Raw genomic sequence first — 19,917 nt, 5'->3', positions numbered from 1 at the left:
TCAAATGGAACCCTTTCACATTAATGATGATAATTATAAATGTTAAGTCGCGCGGACGCTGCCGCGTCCGCGCGGTTTTGCATTTCTGTATAAAGTCCTGGGAAAATTCTGCCAGAAACCAATTCCTAAAGCTGTCTCTGGTTCCCGCTTGTTCCACATCCACCGGCTCTGCAGGGGCATGGGCGCCCGGGCCGAAAACCCGGCCGGCCGGAGCCGAGCACGGGCCCGACTAGGGCTGGCTCTGTATCCTGCGGCTGTTTCAAGTTCAAAGCACACATTTTTTTTTTTTTTTTTCCCCGCGCCACCAAGTTCGTACCTTCTCAACGGACCCACAAAATGTCGGACACCACGCCTTCTCCCGGAGGGGAGAGAGACCAAGAAGGAAGGTTCTTTCCTCCGTTAGCCGGCGTGGGGCAAAGGCTTAATTCACAGTCTCCATACATGGGTGCAGGCACTTGCTGGAACCCCAATTCCTAAAGCTGTCTCTGGTTCCCGCTTGTTCCACATCCACCGGCTCTGCAGGGGCATGGGCGCCCGGGCCGAAAACCCGGCCGGCCGGAGCCGAGCACGGGCCCGACTAGCCCCAGATAAACTTTCAATCTTATTTTCTTCCCACCTCTTTTTGTTACTGACTTTTTTCTTCTTTTCCCTTTTTGGGTCACACCTAAAAATTTGCTGCTTGGGAACTATTTCTGGCTCAGCTTGCGGGGGTCACTCCCAGCAGTGCACAGGGACCATGGAGTGCCAAGAATTGAACCCAGGACTCACATGCAAAGCTTGAGTTTCAGCCCTTTGAGCTAATTTCTCAGCCCAACTTCCCCCTGATCTCCAAGAGCTGTTTAGAGTTGCACGAACATTAGGACTAGGTCATTAGAATTGTCTTATACCCTCTGCGCTCAGCAGGCAGAGTCTCCCCTGTTACCAGCATCTGCTCAGAGTGTACATTTGTTGCCTGCATTGGCTCATCACAATCACTGAGATGCTGAAGTTTGTTTGGCGGTGTGCGTTCTGTTTGGACAAGTGTGTGACAAATGTGTCCATCGTTATGGACAATAGGGAGTGGGACCAGAATGATAATATAGCAGGTAAGGCATTTGCCTTTACATGACTGAGCCAGGTTTGGTCCCAGGCATCCCAGATGGTTCCCCGAGCACTGCCCACTGCCAGGAGACATCCCTGAGTGCAGAGCCAGGAGTAATCCCTGAGCACTGGGAGTGCCCAACCCCTCTCAGTCCCCCCACCAAAAAAAAAAAAGAATACAGAGTTGTTTTATAGTACTGTCTAGAGTAATTTTGCCACCCTAAAAATCCCCTTTCATCTTCTTTTCTCCCAGTACTCACAATCCTGGACAGCTTTGTTTTTTTTTCTGTTTCCATGTAATACCTTCTTTTCCAAAATGTCAGGTAGTTGGGATCTTGCCTTTTGTCTTCTTTGACCTAGTGATGGTGTGTTTCCTTCTTGTATCTTTTTGTTACTTAATTACTTTAATTTTTTTAAATACCCTTTTTTTGGGTATGTGTGTGGGGGGGAGTTGAGTCACACCCCATGATGCTCAGGGGTTACTCTTGGCTCTGCACTGGTGCTCAGGGGATCATATGCCAGGATAGAACCCGGGTTGGCTGCCTGCAAGACAAACACTCTACCCACTGTACTATTGCTCTGTCCCCTTAATTAGTTATTTTTTCTTAGCACTAATAAAGACTTCATTGTTTGAATGTGCTTTGTGTATCCTTTCACTAATCAGAGAGCAAAAAATACCTTGATAGCTTCCAAGTCTTGATAAGTAAAATTGTGTTACACATCCCTGTGTTGATTTTTAAACAAAAACGATTTTTCAGCTCTTTTGGGTAATTGCCAGGGAATGCGATTGCTGGACTGTGTAAGAAGAAAATGCTTGGGGCTGGAGCAGCAGCACATCGGGTATTTGCCTTGCATGCGACTGACCCAGGTTCGATTCCCAGCATCCCATACGGTCTTCCAAACACCACCAGGAGTAATTTCTGAGTGCAGAGTCAGGAGTAGCCCCTGTGCATTGCTGGGTGTGACCCAAAAAGCAAAAAAAGAAATGAAAATGTTTAGAGATTTTTGCTTAGTTTTTATCCTGGGTATCTATCCCATGGCCCGTGTCCTGCCACTGAGGGCCTTCCAGCTGTGAGTGCATTGTTGGCCTCTCCTGGTGCCAGGGCCCCTAGTTCTAAAGATACTTCTGATGGCACTGGGAGCCAGGGGCCATCAGGCCACACCTGGTTGGAGCTAGGGGCTGGGGGTGGGGTGGTCTAATGGTCTTTTTATTTACTTTCTTTGTGGTGGTACGTACATGCCAGGCAAGGCATCTGTCACTGCACTACAGCCCTTGGGGGGAGGGGTGTGTGTGGTGGGGGGCATCTGTCACTGAACTACAGCCCTGAGGTATGTGTGTGTGTGCGTGTGTGCGCACACACATACACCTGCTCCGCACTCAGGAATCACTCCTGATGTACTCGGGGGACTGTATGGGATGCCAGGGATCGTGTGTGTGTGTGTGTGTGTGCGTGTGTGTGTGCGTGCGCGCTCGCACCTGCTCCGTACTCAGGAATCACTCCTGGTGCACTTGGGGGACTGTATGGGATGCCAGGGATTGATCCTAGTGAGCTGTGTGCAAAGCAGGTGTCCTCCCTGGTGTACTGTATCTCCAGTACCTTGTAAGTATATTTTTAAAGAAACCATGAAGCCAAGTACCACTGGGACCAACCCAAGTACTGAGCTAGGAATCGCCCTGACCACTGCTGGGTGTACCCACCACTCCTTCCTCCACCACCAACAAAAAGGCTTTCTTCAGGGTATTGTATTGATACTGTGCATTTCCCCTTCCCATTGCAGACACTAGTGGAACCATGGACTTGTTTGGAGGTGCAGATGATATATCGTCGGGGAGTGATGGAGAGGATAAGCCGCCCACTCCAGGGCAGCCTATTGTAAGTATGGGGACCAGCGAGCTGGGCCCCTGTTCAAGATGAGAGATTGCTCACAGGGCTGAAGACAGATTTATATATGGGTGGCCAGGATCCAGCCCCAGCACCATGGGCTTTTGAGCATTCTGGCTCTCTGAGACCATTTTTAATTTTTACGGGACTGCTTCTCTGACTGAGCTTAAGATTGGTCTTTGGGGAACTGTTTGATGCTGGGGGTGGAACCAGAATCGGCAGTGTGCAAGGCAAGTGCCTTACCTGCTGCTATATTGTCTCTGGCCCCTTAGAGCAAGACCATTTTTTTTTTAATTTTGTTTATTTTTATTTTTAAAAATTCATTTATTTTTAAAAATTGAATCAGAGAGATATACAGCTACAAAGTTGTTCATGATCGAATTTCAGTCATACAATGTTCCAACACTCACCCCTTCACCAGTGTCCATTTCCCACCACCAATTTCTCTATGCTGGCCTCCCCTTCTCCTGCCTGTATGGAAGGTACTTTTCTTCTCTCTCTCTCTCTCTCTTTCCCTCTCTCTCTTTCTCTCTGACATTTTGGTTTACAATACAGATACTGAAAGGAGTTCATTTTGAATAGTGTTTCTCAAAGTTGAATTAAGCACTTAACCTACTCAAGATTATTTCTTATTGATATTCTTATCACTTTGATCAATAAAAATACAATATTAGAACCTTAAAATAACTCAATCTAATTGTATTTATCCCCTATAATTTTTTTAAAAATAAATTTATTTATTTTTAATTAATGAATCACCATGAGGGTACAGTTATGGATTTATACACATCTGTGCTTATGCTTCCCCCATACAAAGTTCGGGAACCCATCCCTTCACCAGTGCCCATACTCCACCACCAGTAAATCCAGCATCCCTCCCATCCTCCCCAATCCCATCTCCCCCCACCCCACCCTGTCACTGTGGCAGGGCATTCCCTTCTGTTCTCTCCCTCTAATTAGCTATTGTGGTTTGCAATAAAGGTGTTGAGTGGCCACTGTGCCCAGTCTCTAGCCCTCATTCAGCCCGCAACTCCCTTCTCCCACATGGCCTTTGACTACATTATAGTTGGTGATCCCTTCTCTGAGTTGCCCTTTCCCCAGAATGTGAGGCCAGCCTCCTAGCCATGGAGTCAACCTCCTGGTAGTTGTTTCTACAGTTCTTGGGTGTTAGTCTCCCACTCTGTTATTCTATATGTCATAGATGAGTGCAATCTTTCTATGTCTGTCTCTCTCTTTCTGACTCATTTCACTTAGCATGAAACTTTTCATGCCGATCCACTTAAATAAAAAATTTGTGACCTCCTTTTTTCTAACAGCTGCATAGTATTCCATTGTATAGATGTACCAAAGTTTCCTCAACCAGTCATCCGTTCTAGGGCATTCGGGTTTTTTCCAGATTCTGGCTATCGTAAACAGTGCTGCGATGAACATACATGTGCATATGCCATTTCGATTATACTTTTTTGCCTCTCTGGGATATATTCCCAGCAGTGTTATTGCTGGGTCAAATGGGAGCTCAATTTCTAATTTTTTGAGAATCGTCCATATTGTTTTCCAGAAGGGCTGAACCAGTCGGCATTCCCACCAGCAGTGAAGAAGGGTCCCTTTCTCCCCACATCCTCTCCAACAGCGGTTGCTTTTGTTCTTTTGGATGTGCGCTAGTCTCTGTGGTGTGAGGTGGTATCTTGTGGTTGTTTTGATCTGCATCTCTCTGATGATTAGTGATGTAGAGCACTTTTTCATGTGCCTTTTGGCCATTCGTATTTCTTCTTTGGTAAAGTTTCTGTTCATTTCTTCGCCCCATTTTTTGATGGGGTTGGATGTTTTCTTCTTGTAGAGTTCAACCAGTGCTTTATATACCATTGATATCAACCCCTTATCTGATGGGTATTGAGAGCAAGACCATTTTTATGGTCCCATTAAGCTGTAAAATTCTGTGGTTCCTTTGCTAGGATGAAAATGGATTGCCCCAGGACCAGCAAGAGGAGGAGCCAATTCCTGAGACCAGAATAGAAGTGGAAATCCCTAAAGTAAACACTGATTTAGGAAATGACTTGTATTTTGTGAAACTGCCCAACTTTCTCAGTGTAGAACCCAGGTAAGGAAATAGTTTCTGAATGTGGAATATTGATATAATTTGGAAAAAATGAAATTAAGCTTATTCTATGAAGGAGAAAAAAATGGCCACTAGCAAAGGAGACTTTTAGCCAATAAACTAACATAGTAAATGTCTGAGGTTTTTTTTTTGGTTTTTTTTTTTTTTTTGCTTTTTGGGTCACACCTGGCGATGCACAGAGGTTACTCCTGGCTCTGCACTCAGGAATTACTCCTGGCGGTGCTCAGGGGACCATATGGGATGCTGGGAATCAAACCCGGGTTGGCCGCGTGCAAGGCAAACACCCTGCCCGTCGTGCTATTGCTCCAGCCCTGTCTGAGGTTTTTTTGACTTTTGTCTCAGCTAGTGCAGCCCTGAAAAGGCTGAAACCAAGTGGTGGAATTTGGTGAAATAGGAGCAGTTGTCCACCATGGCAATCACGAGTTTCTCTAAATGCTCGTGTTTGGACCATTTAGCAGAGTGGGTGGTCATTCACCAAGTAATATGTAAGCTCCTACATGACTCAGACTTTCCCCAATGAATTGATAAAGCTAGAGCATGTGTGGATTTTCCTCATATGAAAAGAATAAAGAATGTTTGAGTATCTAGTCTTGCCTGTACTTTATTTCAGGCAATATGGATTAATGCCACATTTGAAGAATGGACAGTAATTCAAATGTTTCCTTCATATTTTGTATACAGATAGATACTTGACATGATTTTTATTGTTAGTGATTTTAAAATAATTTTTTCCTTCAAAAGAATATTAATAGAGATGTTTTATTTAGCATTAATGGTATTCTTCTAAAATATGGTTAATGGTTTGCCTTAAAAATAATTTTTAGACCTTTTGATCCTCAATATTATGAAGATGAATTTGAAGATGAGGAAATGCTGGACGAAGAGGGTAGAACCAGATTAAAATTAAAGGTAATAAAATTCAATCTTTACTCTTTTTTTTCTTTTATAATGTAAAATGTGGAAATCCTAAGTTGGACCTCAGCTTTTTATGTTTCCACTCTATCAGCAAATGAATTGTCAGCCTTTTCAGAAAGGCATAAGTTTTCTCTGTAAGAAGTATCACTTTTTTCACTTTTATATTCTTGAAGCTTTAAGAAATAGTTATTTCCCTCAGTAAGTACTGCTGTGGTTTAGTATTTAATTTTTGTTGTTTTGTTTTTGGGCAAGTCAGTTGTTTTGTTTTGTTTTGGGCAACAACACAGTAAGCTCAGGGCATACTCTCGGCTTTACACTCAGGGGTCACATTTGGTGGCGGTCAGGGCCATATTGAATACTGAGGATTGAACTCAGGTTGACTGCATGCAAGGCAGGTACTCTGCCCGCCGTGCTATCTCTCTAGAAGTTGGGTCCCACCAAAAGAATTTTCTTATTTTCTACAAACCTTCTCTTCCTTTCTTCCCACCATCATTCCTTTTCCCTCCATCTTTCCCCCTCTTTCTCTTTCTGTCAAACCCCAGGACTTCACATATACAAGGCAAATGAGCTATATCCTTGGCCCTTTATTTTGTCTTTCCTTTATTCATATATAAAGAACTTCTTATATGATACTATGTATTGATAATATATGAACTATTATCCATTGGTCAGTAGGCAGAATTTACTTTTTTTTTTTTTTTTGCCTTTTGGACCATATGGGATGCTGGGGATTGAACCCCGAGTCAGCCTTGTATATGCAAGGCAAATTCTCTACTGCTGTACTATGGCTCTGGCCCCAGCATTTATTCTTATTACTATTACTTTGTTTGGGGGATCATACCTGGCAGTGCTGGGACTAGGGGGCTTTAGTAGCCTACTCACCTATTCTGTGATTGGTGCTTGGTGGACCATGTGGTGCCACAGATCGAACCTGCAGCTCCTGCACGCAGAGAAAGGCAGATTTTTTTTTTTTAATTTACTCTGTGAGAGAATCTGCCTTATGTTGGGAGTCTCTGTTCTCAGTTGCTATCTCATTTGGCCTCATGCCTGTCTCCCATCCTCTGGTGATAAATATCAGGGACACCCTAGAGTTCCCATCTGCTCAGATGCCCTGGCTTCCTCTAGACTGCAGCGTGGGGCTCAGAAACTGCTGACGCATCTCTTCTTTGTTGTTGCTAATTTATCCAGCAGCTCTTGGTGTTCAGACCAGAGGACTTCAATGTTCCCCCTCCCCGGGACTCCCTGTACCCATTCCTTCTCTCCTTCTGGGTCTCTTAAGACACTCAACATTAATAAAAAGATAGTATTCTAAGGCACTTTGTGTTCTAAACAGTTGAACCATGAAGCTCCTTCTGCCATCTCCTTCTTCTGCTTATAGGTAGAAAATACCATAAGGTGGAGGATACGTCGGGACGAAGAAGGAAATGAAATTAAAGAAAGCAACGCACGGATTGTCAAATGGTCGGACGGAAGGTGAGCCCAGGTGTCTTCCAGGAGAGCACCGCAGCCTGTGAAGGAGGGCCCAGGGGTTGGAGTCAATGTTATTTGGGGTGGGGGGTAACTTCTTAGTAAAGGACATAAGAAAAGTTGGTTGCTTTGCCCCTGGCGTTGCATAGAAAATCTGAGAGAGACAAAACAGAGTTGTTCAGGCTGGTGGAGATAATAAAGGTAAGACCCAGATGTCGGGGCCTGAGTGATAGTACAGCAGGTAAGGCTTTTATATGCAGCCAACCTGGGTTCAATTCCCGGCACTCTGTATGGTCTCCTGAGCACTCTGCTCAGGAGTGATTCCTGAGCACAGAGCCAAGAGTAAACCCCAAACGCTGCTGGGTGTGGCAAAAAAAAAAACACACACACACACACACCTCAGTGTCATTCTCCTCCTTGTTTATTGTGGAAAGGCCAGCCCTGCCTGTCCACCTGCCCACTGCCTGCTGATCTCTTAGGAAAGCTCTTCCTGGGAGAGCAGGAGGCCCGGGCGGTGTGGGCATGACGTATTTCCCATCCCTTGGGGAGGTGTTTGTTTTATTTTGTTTCTGGGCCACATCTGGTGATGCTCAGGACTCCCTCCTGGTCTGCACTCAGAAGCCATTCCTGGTGGGGCTCAGGGGACCAGCCGGGTCCGCTGTCTGCAAGGGAAGTGTCCTGCCCCTGCCCTATGGCTCTGGCCCCCCAGGAGGTCTTGTGATTCCTGTCTGCCTCCCTGTTCCGGGGCTGGTGGGGAAGAGAAAGCGACTGCTGATGCATAGTCCATGCGAGGTAAGGGGCAGAAGGCGCTTCCTGGCTGGATGCTAATGTGTGCTTCTTTGCAGCATGTCTCTGCATTTAGGCAACGAAGTGTTCGATGTTTACAAAGCTCCGCTGCAGGGCGACCACAACCATCTCTTCATCAGACAGGGGACGGGTCTGCAGGGACAAGCTGTCTTTAAAACCAAGCTCACTTTCAGGTGATGCTCCCTCTCCTCCCTCTCCTCTCTCCTCCCCACCCCCATCTTGCTTTTTGGGATCAAAAGTGACATCTAGCTGTTGCCCCAATGTCTGACTGACAGCCCTCGCGGTGTCTGTAGTCCATCTGCAACCAACATGGCGCCCCAGCTCTGAGGTTTCAAAGGGGGGTGTGTGTGTGTGTGTGTCGTGTGTGTCGTGTGCGTCGTGTGCGCGTGTACATGACACACTTGCGAACTTGCGCCCCAGCTCTGAGGGTTCAGAGGTGTGTGTATGTGTGTGTGTCGCGTGTGTGTCGTATGTGTGTCGTGTGCGCGTGTACATGACACACTTGCGAACTTGCGCCCCAGCTCTGAGGGTTCAGAGGTGTGTGTATGTGTGTGTGTCGCGTGTGTGTCGTATGTGTGTCGTGTGCGCGTGTACATGACACACTTGCGAACTTGATGTTTCTCAGGAGTTAGGACATGCCGAGCTTGCGAGGTCATCTGAAACCTCAGTTGATTGCTCCATCTGCCAGGAGACCCAGGACACTTGCGGTTATTGTGTCCCTTGGTTTCAGGAGTGGAGACAGTAGCTGGCAGTGTGGGGCTGTGCCTGTGCTACTGTGTTCGGTACCCCAAGAGTGTGTGCCTCCACCCCGGCACCTATGGAGGCAGCTGAGAAGTGTGTCCCCTTCTCTTGCCAGTAGGCACTGAAATGTTTGTAAGGTTTCTGAGGGTGTTGCATCTTTCCAAAGGGACCGCCAGGGGCCTGGGGGCTGGTCTTGGTGACACTGCGCCCATTGGCTGGGCAGCTCAGGCCAGGTCCCAGGATTCAGTGCCTTGAGGGTTTTGCTGGGCTGGTCCCCATGCTACATAAGGTCTCCCAGGGCTGCACCCCACTGTGCCCTGTTCCTGGCACCAGGGACCCAGGGCCAGCGGGTTTCTAATTCCGAGGCCATCTCCTGGTCCCTGGATTTGTGTCTTCTTCTTTTGTTTTGTTTGGGGGCTACACCTGGAGATGCTTCTTCCTGGCTCTGTACTCAGGAATTACTCTTGGCGGTGCTCCGGGACCGTATCGAGCCCGGGTCTGCCATGTACAAGGCAAACACCCTACCCGCTTGTACTGCCTCTCACTTCCTGTTTTTTTTAATTCCAACACACCATGCTCCGTGCTTAGGACAGACTTTAGAGAGGTGGGGGTGGGGCTGGCTTAGCTTTTCGAGAATTGTGACCAGACACTGGCATCAGATGGACCCACTTCCATGTTGTGTAAAACTTTCTCAATGTGCCGTTGCGTCCTTCCCCTCATCTGCAGACTGGCCATAATTTCAGTGCAGCTGCAGCAGTGAAATGAATTGCACGTGACGGAGCCCAGTCCCTGACCAGTAGCTCGCCGCAGCTGCTCCAGTCACTGCTTCTGGAGGGTGTGGGGCGCCATGCAGAACTTTCACCCTCCAGCTTCCCGTTCTGCGCTTTCTGTGTGGGGGGACAGATGTCCCCAGGCGCCCCAGATGAAAGTGATGAAGCCCCCAGCTCACCAGTTCTGGTCAGAGCACGGCCTGCTAGGGGATGAGGAAATGGACACTGGCTCCCTGCTCTCATGCTGTGGGGGTGACTAACTCACAGGAGGATTTGGTGACCAGTGAGGCGTCTTTTTATTTCCTGGCAGGCCTCACTCCACAGACAGCGCCACACATAGGAAGATGACTCTGTCCCTCGCAGACAGATGTTCCAAGACCCAGAAGATTCGCATCTTGCCCATGGCGGGTCGTGACCCTGAGTGTCAGCGCACAGAAATGATCAAGGTATACACTTGATCCTAGGGTTTTTGTTTTGTGTTTTGTTGGGGAGGAGGGGGGCCACACCCAGCAGTGCCCAGGACTTACTCCTAGCTCTGTGCTTGGGGTGGTGGGAGGGGTTATATGTGATGCTGGGGATTGAACCTGGGGTGACCACATGCAAGACAAGTACCTTAACTACCTCTCTGGCCCTCTCCTCCTCTTTTTTGAAATTCTGGTTTTTGGGGGGGCCATACCTGGTCATGCTCAGGACTTGCTCCTAGCTCTGTGCTCAAGGATCAAGCCCGTCAGACTCAGGGAACTATCTGGGGTCCTGGGGATCAAATTCTGGTCTACCTTTGTGCAATCTCTTGCTGACTCCCAAGATTAATCTACTTTTTATATAAAATGTTTTAGTTTCTTTTGTGTTTGGGTCACACCCGGCAATAATCAGGGCTCCCTCTTGGCACTGCACTCGGGAATCACTCCTGGCGGTGATTCGAACCCAGGTGAATCAAACCTAGGTCGGCCATGTGCAAGGCCAGTGCCTGACGTTCTGTGCTGTGGCTCTAATCTGCACATTAAAGCCAACAGTGTCTCTGCTCCTTTGCAGAAAGAAGAGGAGCGCTTGAGGGCGTCCATCCGCAGGGAGTCTCAGCAGCGCCGGATGCGAGAGAAGCAGCACCAGCGGGGGCTCAGTGCCAGTTACCTGGAGCCCGACCGCTACGACGAGGAAGAGGAGGGCGAGGAGTCCATCAGCTTGGCTGCAATCAAAAACCGATACAAAGGGGGCATTCGAGGTGGGTCTGGCAGGATAGGTGCCTGTCGTCGTCTTCCGGCTCAGGTGTTGGTCTTTCCCTGGTCTGATCTGAGGGCCTGCTCGCTGCACCGTGTTCCAGAGAGACCTGGGTGAGAGCAGCATTCGAAGAGCTCATGAACTCGTCCACGGGGGATTCTTCCCTGTGTGTGCTCAAAAGGCAGGAAGCAGCTGCTGCCTCAGTTTCCCCTCCTTTCACTTGAGTGTGTATCAGACTCAGAACTCTGACCTGCTCTTCTACTACAAACTCGGAATCAAAAACATTGTTGCTTGGAGAACACAAAGTTCTCCTTGAATTCTACTTTTTTGGCTTTGGGGGCCACACGTGGCGATGCTCGGGGGTTATTCCCAGCTCTGCAGTTAGCAGTCACTAATGGCAGTGCTCAGGGGACCCTATGGGATTGAACCCGGGTTGGTTGTGGGTTCCTATCCGCAAGTGCCCTACCTGCTTTACTGTCACTGGGCCCAGTGTTTGTTTACTTTTAAAGTCTCTGTTATGAGCCTGGAAGATATCTGGACTCATGTTTGATCCTTGAGCTCTGTTGGGAAAATCCCTGAGCACTGCCAAAAAATTTAAATATGGGTCAGGAGAGAGTACAGGAGGTAAGACACTTGCTTTGGATGCAACCAAACTCCTGTTTATTCATTGTTACCACATACGGTTCCCCGGCACTAACAAGGGTAACTCCTGAGCCTGGAACCAGAAGTAAACCCTGCGGCCCTGCTGGGGGTGACACCCTCAAAAAATAAAATAGTTGTCATTTGTAGATTTATTCTTCCACAAGTAACAGTAATTTATGGTTAACATTTATTTTACCGAATCTTAGGTGAGCATTCAGACACTTGACATGCACCCTGTTTAATCTTCATAGACACGTTACAATCAAGTTACTGTTAATCATCCTTTGTTCGCAATGAGAAAAATGAGGCTTTGAGCTATCAAGTAACTTGCCCAGAGACACGTCACTTCTGAGTCCTTGAACCGGGGTTACCTGGTTGTCGGGTGCTACTCTACTTTTAGCCCTGCCCCACTCGTCCCTCGCCCAGCTTCTGCCCTGCCACATACTCATCTCAATTCTGCTACTTTGAAGGCGGATGCCTTTTCACAAGCTGCCTGACTCCCACTTTGTTCTCTGGTCGGGAACTTATAAAAATGGACTAATAACAGAACTTAGAACATGATGTTTTGAGACGTGATAGGATGCACCCAGAGCATCTCCCCCGGAGCTTGAGACACGAGGGATAAATCAGTATTACTGAATTACTGTTCTTGTTCTTGCCGCAGATTAGCTTTGGACAGATAGCTTCTTTCTTCTTGGGGGCGGGGCGGGGAACACTGGTGGTGCTCAGCGGTAGCTTCCGGCTCTGCACTTCGGAATTAGTCCTAGTGGGTTGAGAATCATGTGGGGTGCCAGAGATTAAGCTCGGGTCTGCTGCGTGCAAGGTGGGCACCTCCGCGCTTGCTGTCGCTCTGGCCCAGGGCAGGCAGTGTCCACGTGTGGATCCCTCTGCCGTGCTTGTCTGCGCGAGGAGGCCCTGATACTGCCCAGCTTGAGTTTGGGAGGCATTGAGGGTCACCGTGGGTGACCACCATGCCTCCTGCTTATGTCCCTGGTGAGTGGCAACTTACAGGAAAACCCCCATTTCTGCTTTCCTGACCGTCTTTTAAAGCTTTCTCCTTTTCTTACAGTGACTGCTCTGGTGAGCTGGTACCCCCTTCCTACCTACCCACTTATTTATTTTTTGTTTGTTTGTTTTTTGGGCCACACTTGGTGGTGCTCAAGGCTTACTCCTGGCGCTCTGCACTCAGGGATCTCTCCTGGAGGGCTCTGGAGGCCCTATGGGGTACTGGGGCTCAAACCTGGGTCAGTTGCATGCAAGGCAAGCACACTGCTCGCTGTACTATTGCTCCAGCGCCCTCAAAGTGTACTTCAAAAAGTAAACCACGTGAGAACAAAAAATCAAACAGAAACCGAGGATGCTTTAAGGGGGTGTTACCTAGTGTTCGGCTCACCTGGAAAGCTAACCAGGTCAGTCAGGAGCCTTCCTGAGGTGCAAAGGTCAGATGCTATCTGCTCACGGTGTTGGTTCCTTCCCTTCTAGAGGAAAGAGCCAGAATCTATTCTTCAGACAGCGATGAGGGCTCAGATGAGGATAAGGCTCAGAGACTCCTCAAGGCCAAGAAACTCAACAGTGATGAGGTAAAAATCTGTTTATTCAATTTCAGGTTTCCCCTGGTACCCGGGAGATGCAGAAATGAGGGGCTCACAAGCTCCAGGGATGTGTATACAGCTGTGTCATTGGTGTCACTGAAACCCAGAGAAATGCAGTGCCAGGATAGGCCTGGCAGGGGAGCTGGGGGGTCTGACCCCTGTGCGTGGTGGGTGTTGGGAAACTGCTTGGAGAGCCCGTCTCCCTTGGCACGGAGAGGGGGCTTGCAGGGCTCGGGCCTGGGGGGGAGTCTGGGGATGGGGATCGGGTGGGAGGGCCAGGGCAGATGAAAGCTTGGACCCCTGAGCAAAGATCCATCTGAGAACTCAAAGTGAGTCATCGTGGATAATTCAGAGGCTGTGTTTTCCATTTCTCCTTTTTTTTATATCTAAATATTTAATTTTTTTTGGTGTGTGTGGTGGGTGCACCCAATGGTGCTCAGGGCTGACTCATGGCTCTGTGCTCAAGGATCACTCCTGGTGGGGCTTGGGACCATATCGAACCTGGGTCAGCTGTGTGCAAGGCCAGTGCCTTACCCGCTGCGGTATCTCTCCAGCCCCACCTCCTAGGTTTTGAGGGTCATCTCTGTTTCTGTGCTGTCCAAGGTGGAAGGGTTGAGTGTTTGCTAGAGGAGCCGTGCGTCCCACAGACCCTTGTCGGGAATGTTGGCTGACAGGCTTAGAGTTTGGCCTGGGCTGGTTCTCGCCCATCTCTGCCCGAGACCCAGTCCCAGTGCTCTGGGTCCGCCAGCACCCGCTCTCACCCCTGCCCTCCGCACCCTGCAATGCATAGAGCCCCAGGCTCCCAGGCCGGCTCCACGCCTGTGTGAGCCTCTGCTCAGCTGCCGGGGCTCCTGCTTCTGCTTAATTTTTGGCCTCTGATTGCACTTCCTCTTCTTGCCATCACATTGATTTGTTTATCTTTTCCCATCATTGTTAGTTATTTCCAGTGGGATGATTATTCAAAAGGATTGTTCTGCCATATTGTAGGAAATAAATATTGTGTTCCTGTTGTTCATGATTCTAATACATTTGGATCCTTTTTGGCCTTCTGTGTGTTGGGCTGCTCTGCTCGCTTGTCCCGGGAAGCAGCGTTCTGTTCTTGCATGACTGTTAATCCCGGTCATTCTCAGAGCAGTCTGCCAGGGAAGCTAACCAGACAGAAACTATTAAATTGCTCGGCACCACTATTGCTTCAGATCAGATAGGAAACCTCTTAGCGATGCACTCAGTGCGGAGAGCCATTGGCAAACGGGACTTCTCGTCTCAGCAGATGCTGTTTTGTTTCTTGGCAGGCAGAAACTGTGAATGAAAATTGAGAAATGCAGTAGAGTTTGTTTATTCCTGGTGTTCTCACAGTGAGATTTTTTTGCGGGGGCAGGGGGGCGGTGGTTGCGCCACACATGGTGGTGCTCAGAGTTGCTCCTGGCAGTGCTCTGGGGTGGGGGTGGGAAGCTGGGGTCAGCCCTGGGGCTCCCGTGGGAAAGCCTGTGCCCTGTTGTTCTGACATCTCCCGGTTGTTGGCACCGATTCCTGGGGCCCGTGCTAGGAGGGCCACAGTTTGGGCCTGCTTGGTACTTGGGAGCTGCTCAGGCTGGGGTGGGCTTATACCCCGGGAGTCATTTCTGCAGCTCGAAGGTGGGGGTGGAAGGGCTCTGTGCTCGGGGATGGAATCCAGGTCAGGAAACATGCTCTGGCTCCTCGAGCCATCTCTCTAACCCCAAATGGCTGGTTTTTGGTGGGAACACCTGGTGGTGCTCAGGGATCACTGCTGGCAGTAATCAGGAGTGGCGCCACATGCAGTGCCAGGGGTGGAACCGGGGTGAGCTGTGTCAAGGTCAGCGCCCTGTCTCTCCAGCCTCCTGGATGGCACTTGGAAATGTGATCTTTCTGATAGCTGTCTTGAACGGCAGCTACAGTCCTGTCGCTGACTTCAGACTGCTTTCCCGTAGAGCAGGGGCTGAGTGGGGCCGAGACTCGGCTGGAGCCCAGGCCTGGCGTGTCCGAGTCCCGAGTCCAGTCGTCAGCCCTGCCTTGCCTCCAGCACAGGCAGGGCCCTGCCCCAACATCCCTGCTGTGGTCCTGGTTACAGAATAATCCCGCCTCCTAGAACCTGCCCTCTGCCTTCCTCCCGGCGTCCTGCGAGACTTCTGTGACTTCCTCTGCCCTTCTGACAAAATTTCAAGGGAGGTTCTCCCTCCCTCCCTCCCACCCTCCCTCCCTCCCTCCCTCCCTTCCTTCCTCTCTCCTTTTCTTTCTTTCTTTCTTTCTTTCTTTCTTTCTTTCTTTCTTTCTTTCTTTCTTTCTTTCTTTCTTTCTTTCTTTCTTTCTTTCTTTCTTTCTTTCTTTCTTTCTTTCTTCCTTTTTTTTTCTCCTTCTTTCCCTTTCTTTTCTTCTTTCTCTCTCTCTCTTTTGAACCACACCTGGGAGTGCTGGGGGACACTCCTGGCAGTGCTGGGGGACCTTAAGGGATGCTGGGGATCAGCCACGTGCCAGGCAAACGCCCTGCCCACTGTGCTCGCTCTAGCCCCTCTGGGGACTTTCCTGTCTGGACCTCCACCCCCCACCACAAGCCATTGCCTCTACCTCCCAAGTTACCTCAGTTCCTGGCCCAGCCCTGTTACCGGGCAGGATGCAGGCCCATCCCTGCGCACAGTTCTTTCATTTTGTGGCCGGCAGCTCCCTCCTGCGTTTGCCCCCAGGATGCAGGAGCAGCTGAGAGGCGCACACGAGACTAGGGGGCAACTGGTTATTGAATCTTGAGGCTGTTCCTTGCCACATGCTTGGCTCGGTTTTGTCATCTTGTTCAACGAGGTTTACGTTTGCTCGTGCTAAAGTCATTGGGTTATAGGAAGTAACAGACAGGAAATTGTGTAGCAGGTGAACTATAGCAGTGGAGCAGGAAATTCTAGTTACCCTTCCCTAACAAGGTGTATGTTTAAGAATCAAGAGGAGATGGGGTGAGGGAGCTAGTACAGCAGGTCCGGAGCTTGCCTTGCACACGGCTGACCCAGGTTTCAATCCCTGGCACCCCAGAGGTTCCCCGGAGCCCCAGGAGTGATCCCTGAATGCAGAGCCAGGAGTAAGCCCTGAGCACAACTGGGTGTGGCCACAGAATCAACCTAAAAGAAAAAAAATGGAGAGCCTTTACACTGAATTTTATTTAATGAAGGGTATTACTGTATCACTGTCATCCCATTGTTCATCGATTTGCTTGAGCGGGCACCAGTAATGTCTCCATTTGTCCCTGTTGTGTGCTAGCATAGCCCCATGGCGTATTGAGGGCTCTTTCAGGGGACATAAGGACCGTTATTACTGTTTTTGGCATATCGAGTACGCCACGGGTAGCTTGCCAGGCTCTGCCAAATGAAGGGTAGTGTGCTGAAAAGCAGTAGAGGAAAAAGCTGGTGGGCCCCGTCCTGTCAGAGTCCTGCCCGGGAAGGGGGTCAGCTGGCGCAGCTGCCCCCTGCTCCCTCACGAGTCTCATACTGACTTTCCTAGTTTGGCTCTCTCCTACTTCTCATTTTTGAGCACCTCTAGTTCATGCCAAGCTTAAAACTGCCGTGACCGGGTCTGAAGTTTTCATTCTTCTGGTGGACGTGCTTCTTCAGAGTTATTTGGGGCCTGCCAAGGAAGCACTAGGGTGGGAGGGGGCCTGGGGACACTGGTGGAGGGGAGCGGACTCCGGTTCTGGGATCCGTGTTGGAACCTTGCTCACCTGCAGCTCAACTATGAATCACTGTGTAAATAACAGTACCTTAGTGTTTAATAAAAAGAAATATATTTGGGGTTTTCAGAGCACCATTCAGCTCTGGGCCTCACGGTGACCCTTTCTGTTTTTTTTTTTTTTTTTTCCTTTTTGGGGTCACACCCGGCGATGCATAAGGGTTATTCCTGGCAGTGCTCAGGGGACCATATGGGATGCTGGGAATCAGATCCAGGTCGGCCGCTTTCAAAGCAAGTACCCTCCCCGCTGTACTATCGCTCCAGCCCCACAGTGACCCTTGCTAGACATATTTTCTATTGACTTTACGTGAGAATGTTTGGTTTGTTTTCGTTTAGGAAGGTGAGCCTTCCGGAAAGAGAAAAGCAGAGGATGACGAGAAAGCAAATAAAAAACATAAGAAGTACGTGATCAGTGATGAAGAAGAAGATGATGATGACTGAAGTACAAAAATGTGAAAACGTTTTATATATTTTATTGTACAGTTTTGTTTTATAAATAGGATGTAAACATAGTTATTTTGATCGAAATGAATCGATTTGCTTTTCTGTAATTTTAATTGTAATAAAGCACTTTCTAAAGCAAGTCTTAGTCTTGGTTCTTTTCTCCGAAACAGTTGTTTTGGTTAACATTCTGCACAGCCTTGCATTTCAGTGAATTCCTGCTCTTCTTCACCCCGTCCCCAGCCCTCATACAGGAGCCCCCTGCAGCCCAGTGAGATGAGGAAGGATTCTGCTGGGGTGCAGAGTAGCGGGACTCCGAGGGAGCCTTTGTGAGTGGTTTGCTGAGCTGCAGTTAGAGTCTTCCAGACTGGTAGCTTAAAGCCACAGAAATGTCTTCTCCCTGGTTCTGGAGGCTCGAAATCCTCAGCTGTGGTGTTGGTTATACTCCAGGGTCGTTGCCTTCCTGGGTTTGTCTGAGTTCTGGTGACACGTACGGCCCTATTTTTTGTTGTTTTTGGGTCACATCGGCAATGCATAGGGATTACTCCTGGCTCTGCACTCAGGAATTACTCCTGGCAGTGCTCAGGGGACCATATGGGATGGGAATTGAACCTGGGCCGACCTGCTGTGCTATCACTCCAGCTCCCAGCCCTGGTTTGAGATAAAAATTAATGCAAAAAGAAGTAGACGGGAGCCAGAGCCATAATACAGCGGGAAAGGCGCGTGCCTTGCAATGCAGCCATCCCAGGTTCCATCCCTGGCATCAAGTGCATGTACAGCTTTTGGTCCCCCCAAACCCTGCCAGGAGTAAATCCTCAGTGTAGAGCCAAGAGTACCTCCTGAGCATCGCCGGGTGTGGCCCCAAAAATCAAAAATAGACATTCAATGTCAATACTAATAAAGTCAACATCTGATGAGGCTGGGGTTGGGGTAGGCGAGAAAGCAGAGTCCCATGAGTCCAAAGCTGAAGCCCTGTACTGTCCCTTCTGTGTGGAGTTTCAGAAACACTGCCCAGGGCACTGGACTGCTAGCTCAGAGGTTGTGCGTGTGCTTGTTGGGCAGGAGACCCGGGTTGATCCTAGGTACCACATGGTCCTTGCAAGCACCACTGGCTGGGAGTGATCCTTGGGTATCACCGGGTGTGAACCAAAACAACAGAAGGAATATTGTATTGCATCTCTGATAGTTTTGCCCAACCTGTCTTACATTCCAGAGCTGGCCTGCCCCTCTCAGCATGATGGTTTCCAGAGATGGTGAGTGCAAGGGAGTGAGTGTGAAACAGAAAGCCTTCTTACCTTTATTTGCATCTCCTTTTCTTTTGGTTGGGGTGGGTGCTCCCAGTGGTACTCGGGTCTGCGCAAGTGCCAGTGATTGAACCGGGGTCTGCCGCATCAGGCCAAGCACCTTCCCCAGAGTACTACTGCTCTGGCCCTGTTTCACGTTGTATGACTAGCATCTGAAGCTGGCATCCCTCCTACCATATTCTTTTCCCTACCACGTGAACCATAGTTAAAGGAATAGACATTTTTATTTTTTTTTCTGGAGGGGTTTTGAACTAGCAAATTGTAATTTGTTGGGTTTCTTTTATTGGGGCTAGAGATGGGGAGAAGTTTATGCTATACCTGATGGTACTCAGGGCCTACTTCTGCCCCTGAGCTCAGGGATTAGTCATGGTGGGGCTCAGGGGACAATAGGCGGTGCTGGGGATTGAACCCAGGAAGGCCCTTAATGACCCTGTACTATATCTCTCTGGACCTGCAGGTGTTTTTCGCTTTTTTGGTCACGCCCAGCGATGCACAGGGGTTACTCCTGGCTCTGCACTCAGGAATTAACTCCTGGCAGTGCTGTGGGACATATGGGATGCTGGGAATTGAACCCGGGTTGGCTGTGTGCCCTACCCACTGTGCTATCACTCCAGCCCCTGCAGGTGTATTATAAATTCCCCTCCCAGAGAACTAGACCTTTTCTGGGTTGCTCTTCTGCACACACTAAACTTTCCCTGATGAATAGCTTTTACCCACTCCCTGGTGCTGTTGGGGCCTCCTGAGAGTGGTGTTTAGGGCATGTCCATCCTGAAGCCTGGTTTTAGAGAACAGTGACATTAAATAGATTAAAGTCCTAAAGGCCCCTTTCCTAATTCGAAAACCTTCAGAAGGTAGTACAGTGGGTAAGGTGCGTGCCTCAAACGCAGTTTATGGTTCCTCGAGCTCTACCACGAACAAACCCTGAGTACCAATGTGTGGGGCCCAAAGTCCAAAAATTAAGAGACCATAGATTGGGACACCTCTGCCTGCCCGAGAGCCTATTCTTGCACCATCCTTCCCAGTAGCATCACCCGGGGGATTCTGACTAGGAGATAACCTGTGTGTCAGTTACTGTCATCATCTCTCCTGTGTCTCCTACCCGCTTTGCTTTTTTATGGGTTTGCGGGCCACACCTGGCAATGGTCAGGGGTTACTCCTGTGGTTCTGCACTCAGGAATCACTCCTGGGGCCGGAATGATAGTATAGATGTAGGGCGTTTGC

The 19,917-nt window shown here is 49.1% G+C and overlaps 1 protein-coding gene across 1 annotated transcript in view; it reads left to right on the top strand.

Moving 5' to 3' along the window:
• Nucleotides 1-17,534, top strand: part of LEO1 (LEO1 homolog, Paf1/RNA polymerase II complex component) — a 30,505-nt gene extending 12,971 nt beyond the window's left edge. The window contains exons 4-12 of the mRNA XM_055133784.1: nt 2,860-2,954; nt 4,916-5,061; nt 5,904-5,988; nt 7,373-7,467; nt 8,307-8,441; nt 10,090-10,225; nt 10,812-10,998; nt 13,119-13,216; nt 17,288-17,534. Of these exons, the coding sequence (XP_054989759.1) occupies nt 2,860-2,954; nt 4,916-5,061; nt 5,904-5,988; nt 7,373-7,467; nt 8,307-8,441; nt 10,090-10,225; nt 10,812-10,998; nt 13,119-13,216; nt 17,288-17,392 (1,082 nt within the window). The 3' untranslated portion in view covers nt 17,393-17,534. The remainder of the gene's footprint in view (nt 1-2,859; nt 2,955-4,915; nt 5,062-5,903; nt 5,989-7,372; nt 7,468-8,306; nt 8,442-10,089; nt 10,226-10,811; nt 10,999-13,118; nt 13,217-17,287) is intronic.
• Nucleotides 17,535-19,917: the final 2,383 nt, after the last annotated feature.

Source organism: Sorex araneus, chromosome 3 (assembly GCF_027595985.1).
Source record: "Sorex araneus isolate mSorAra2 chromosome 3, mSorAra2.pri, whole genome shotgun sequence".
Classification (NCBI taxonomy): Eukaryota; Metazoa; Chordata; class Mammalia; order Eulipotyphla; family Soricidae; genus Sorex; species Sorex araneus.
Note: the sequence above shows the minus strand (reverse complement) of the source record. Positions and strands in the feature narration are given on the sequence as shown.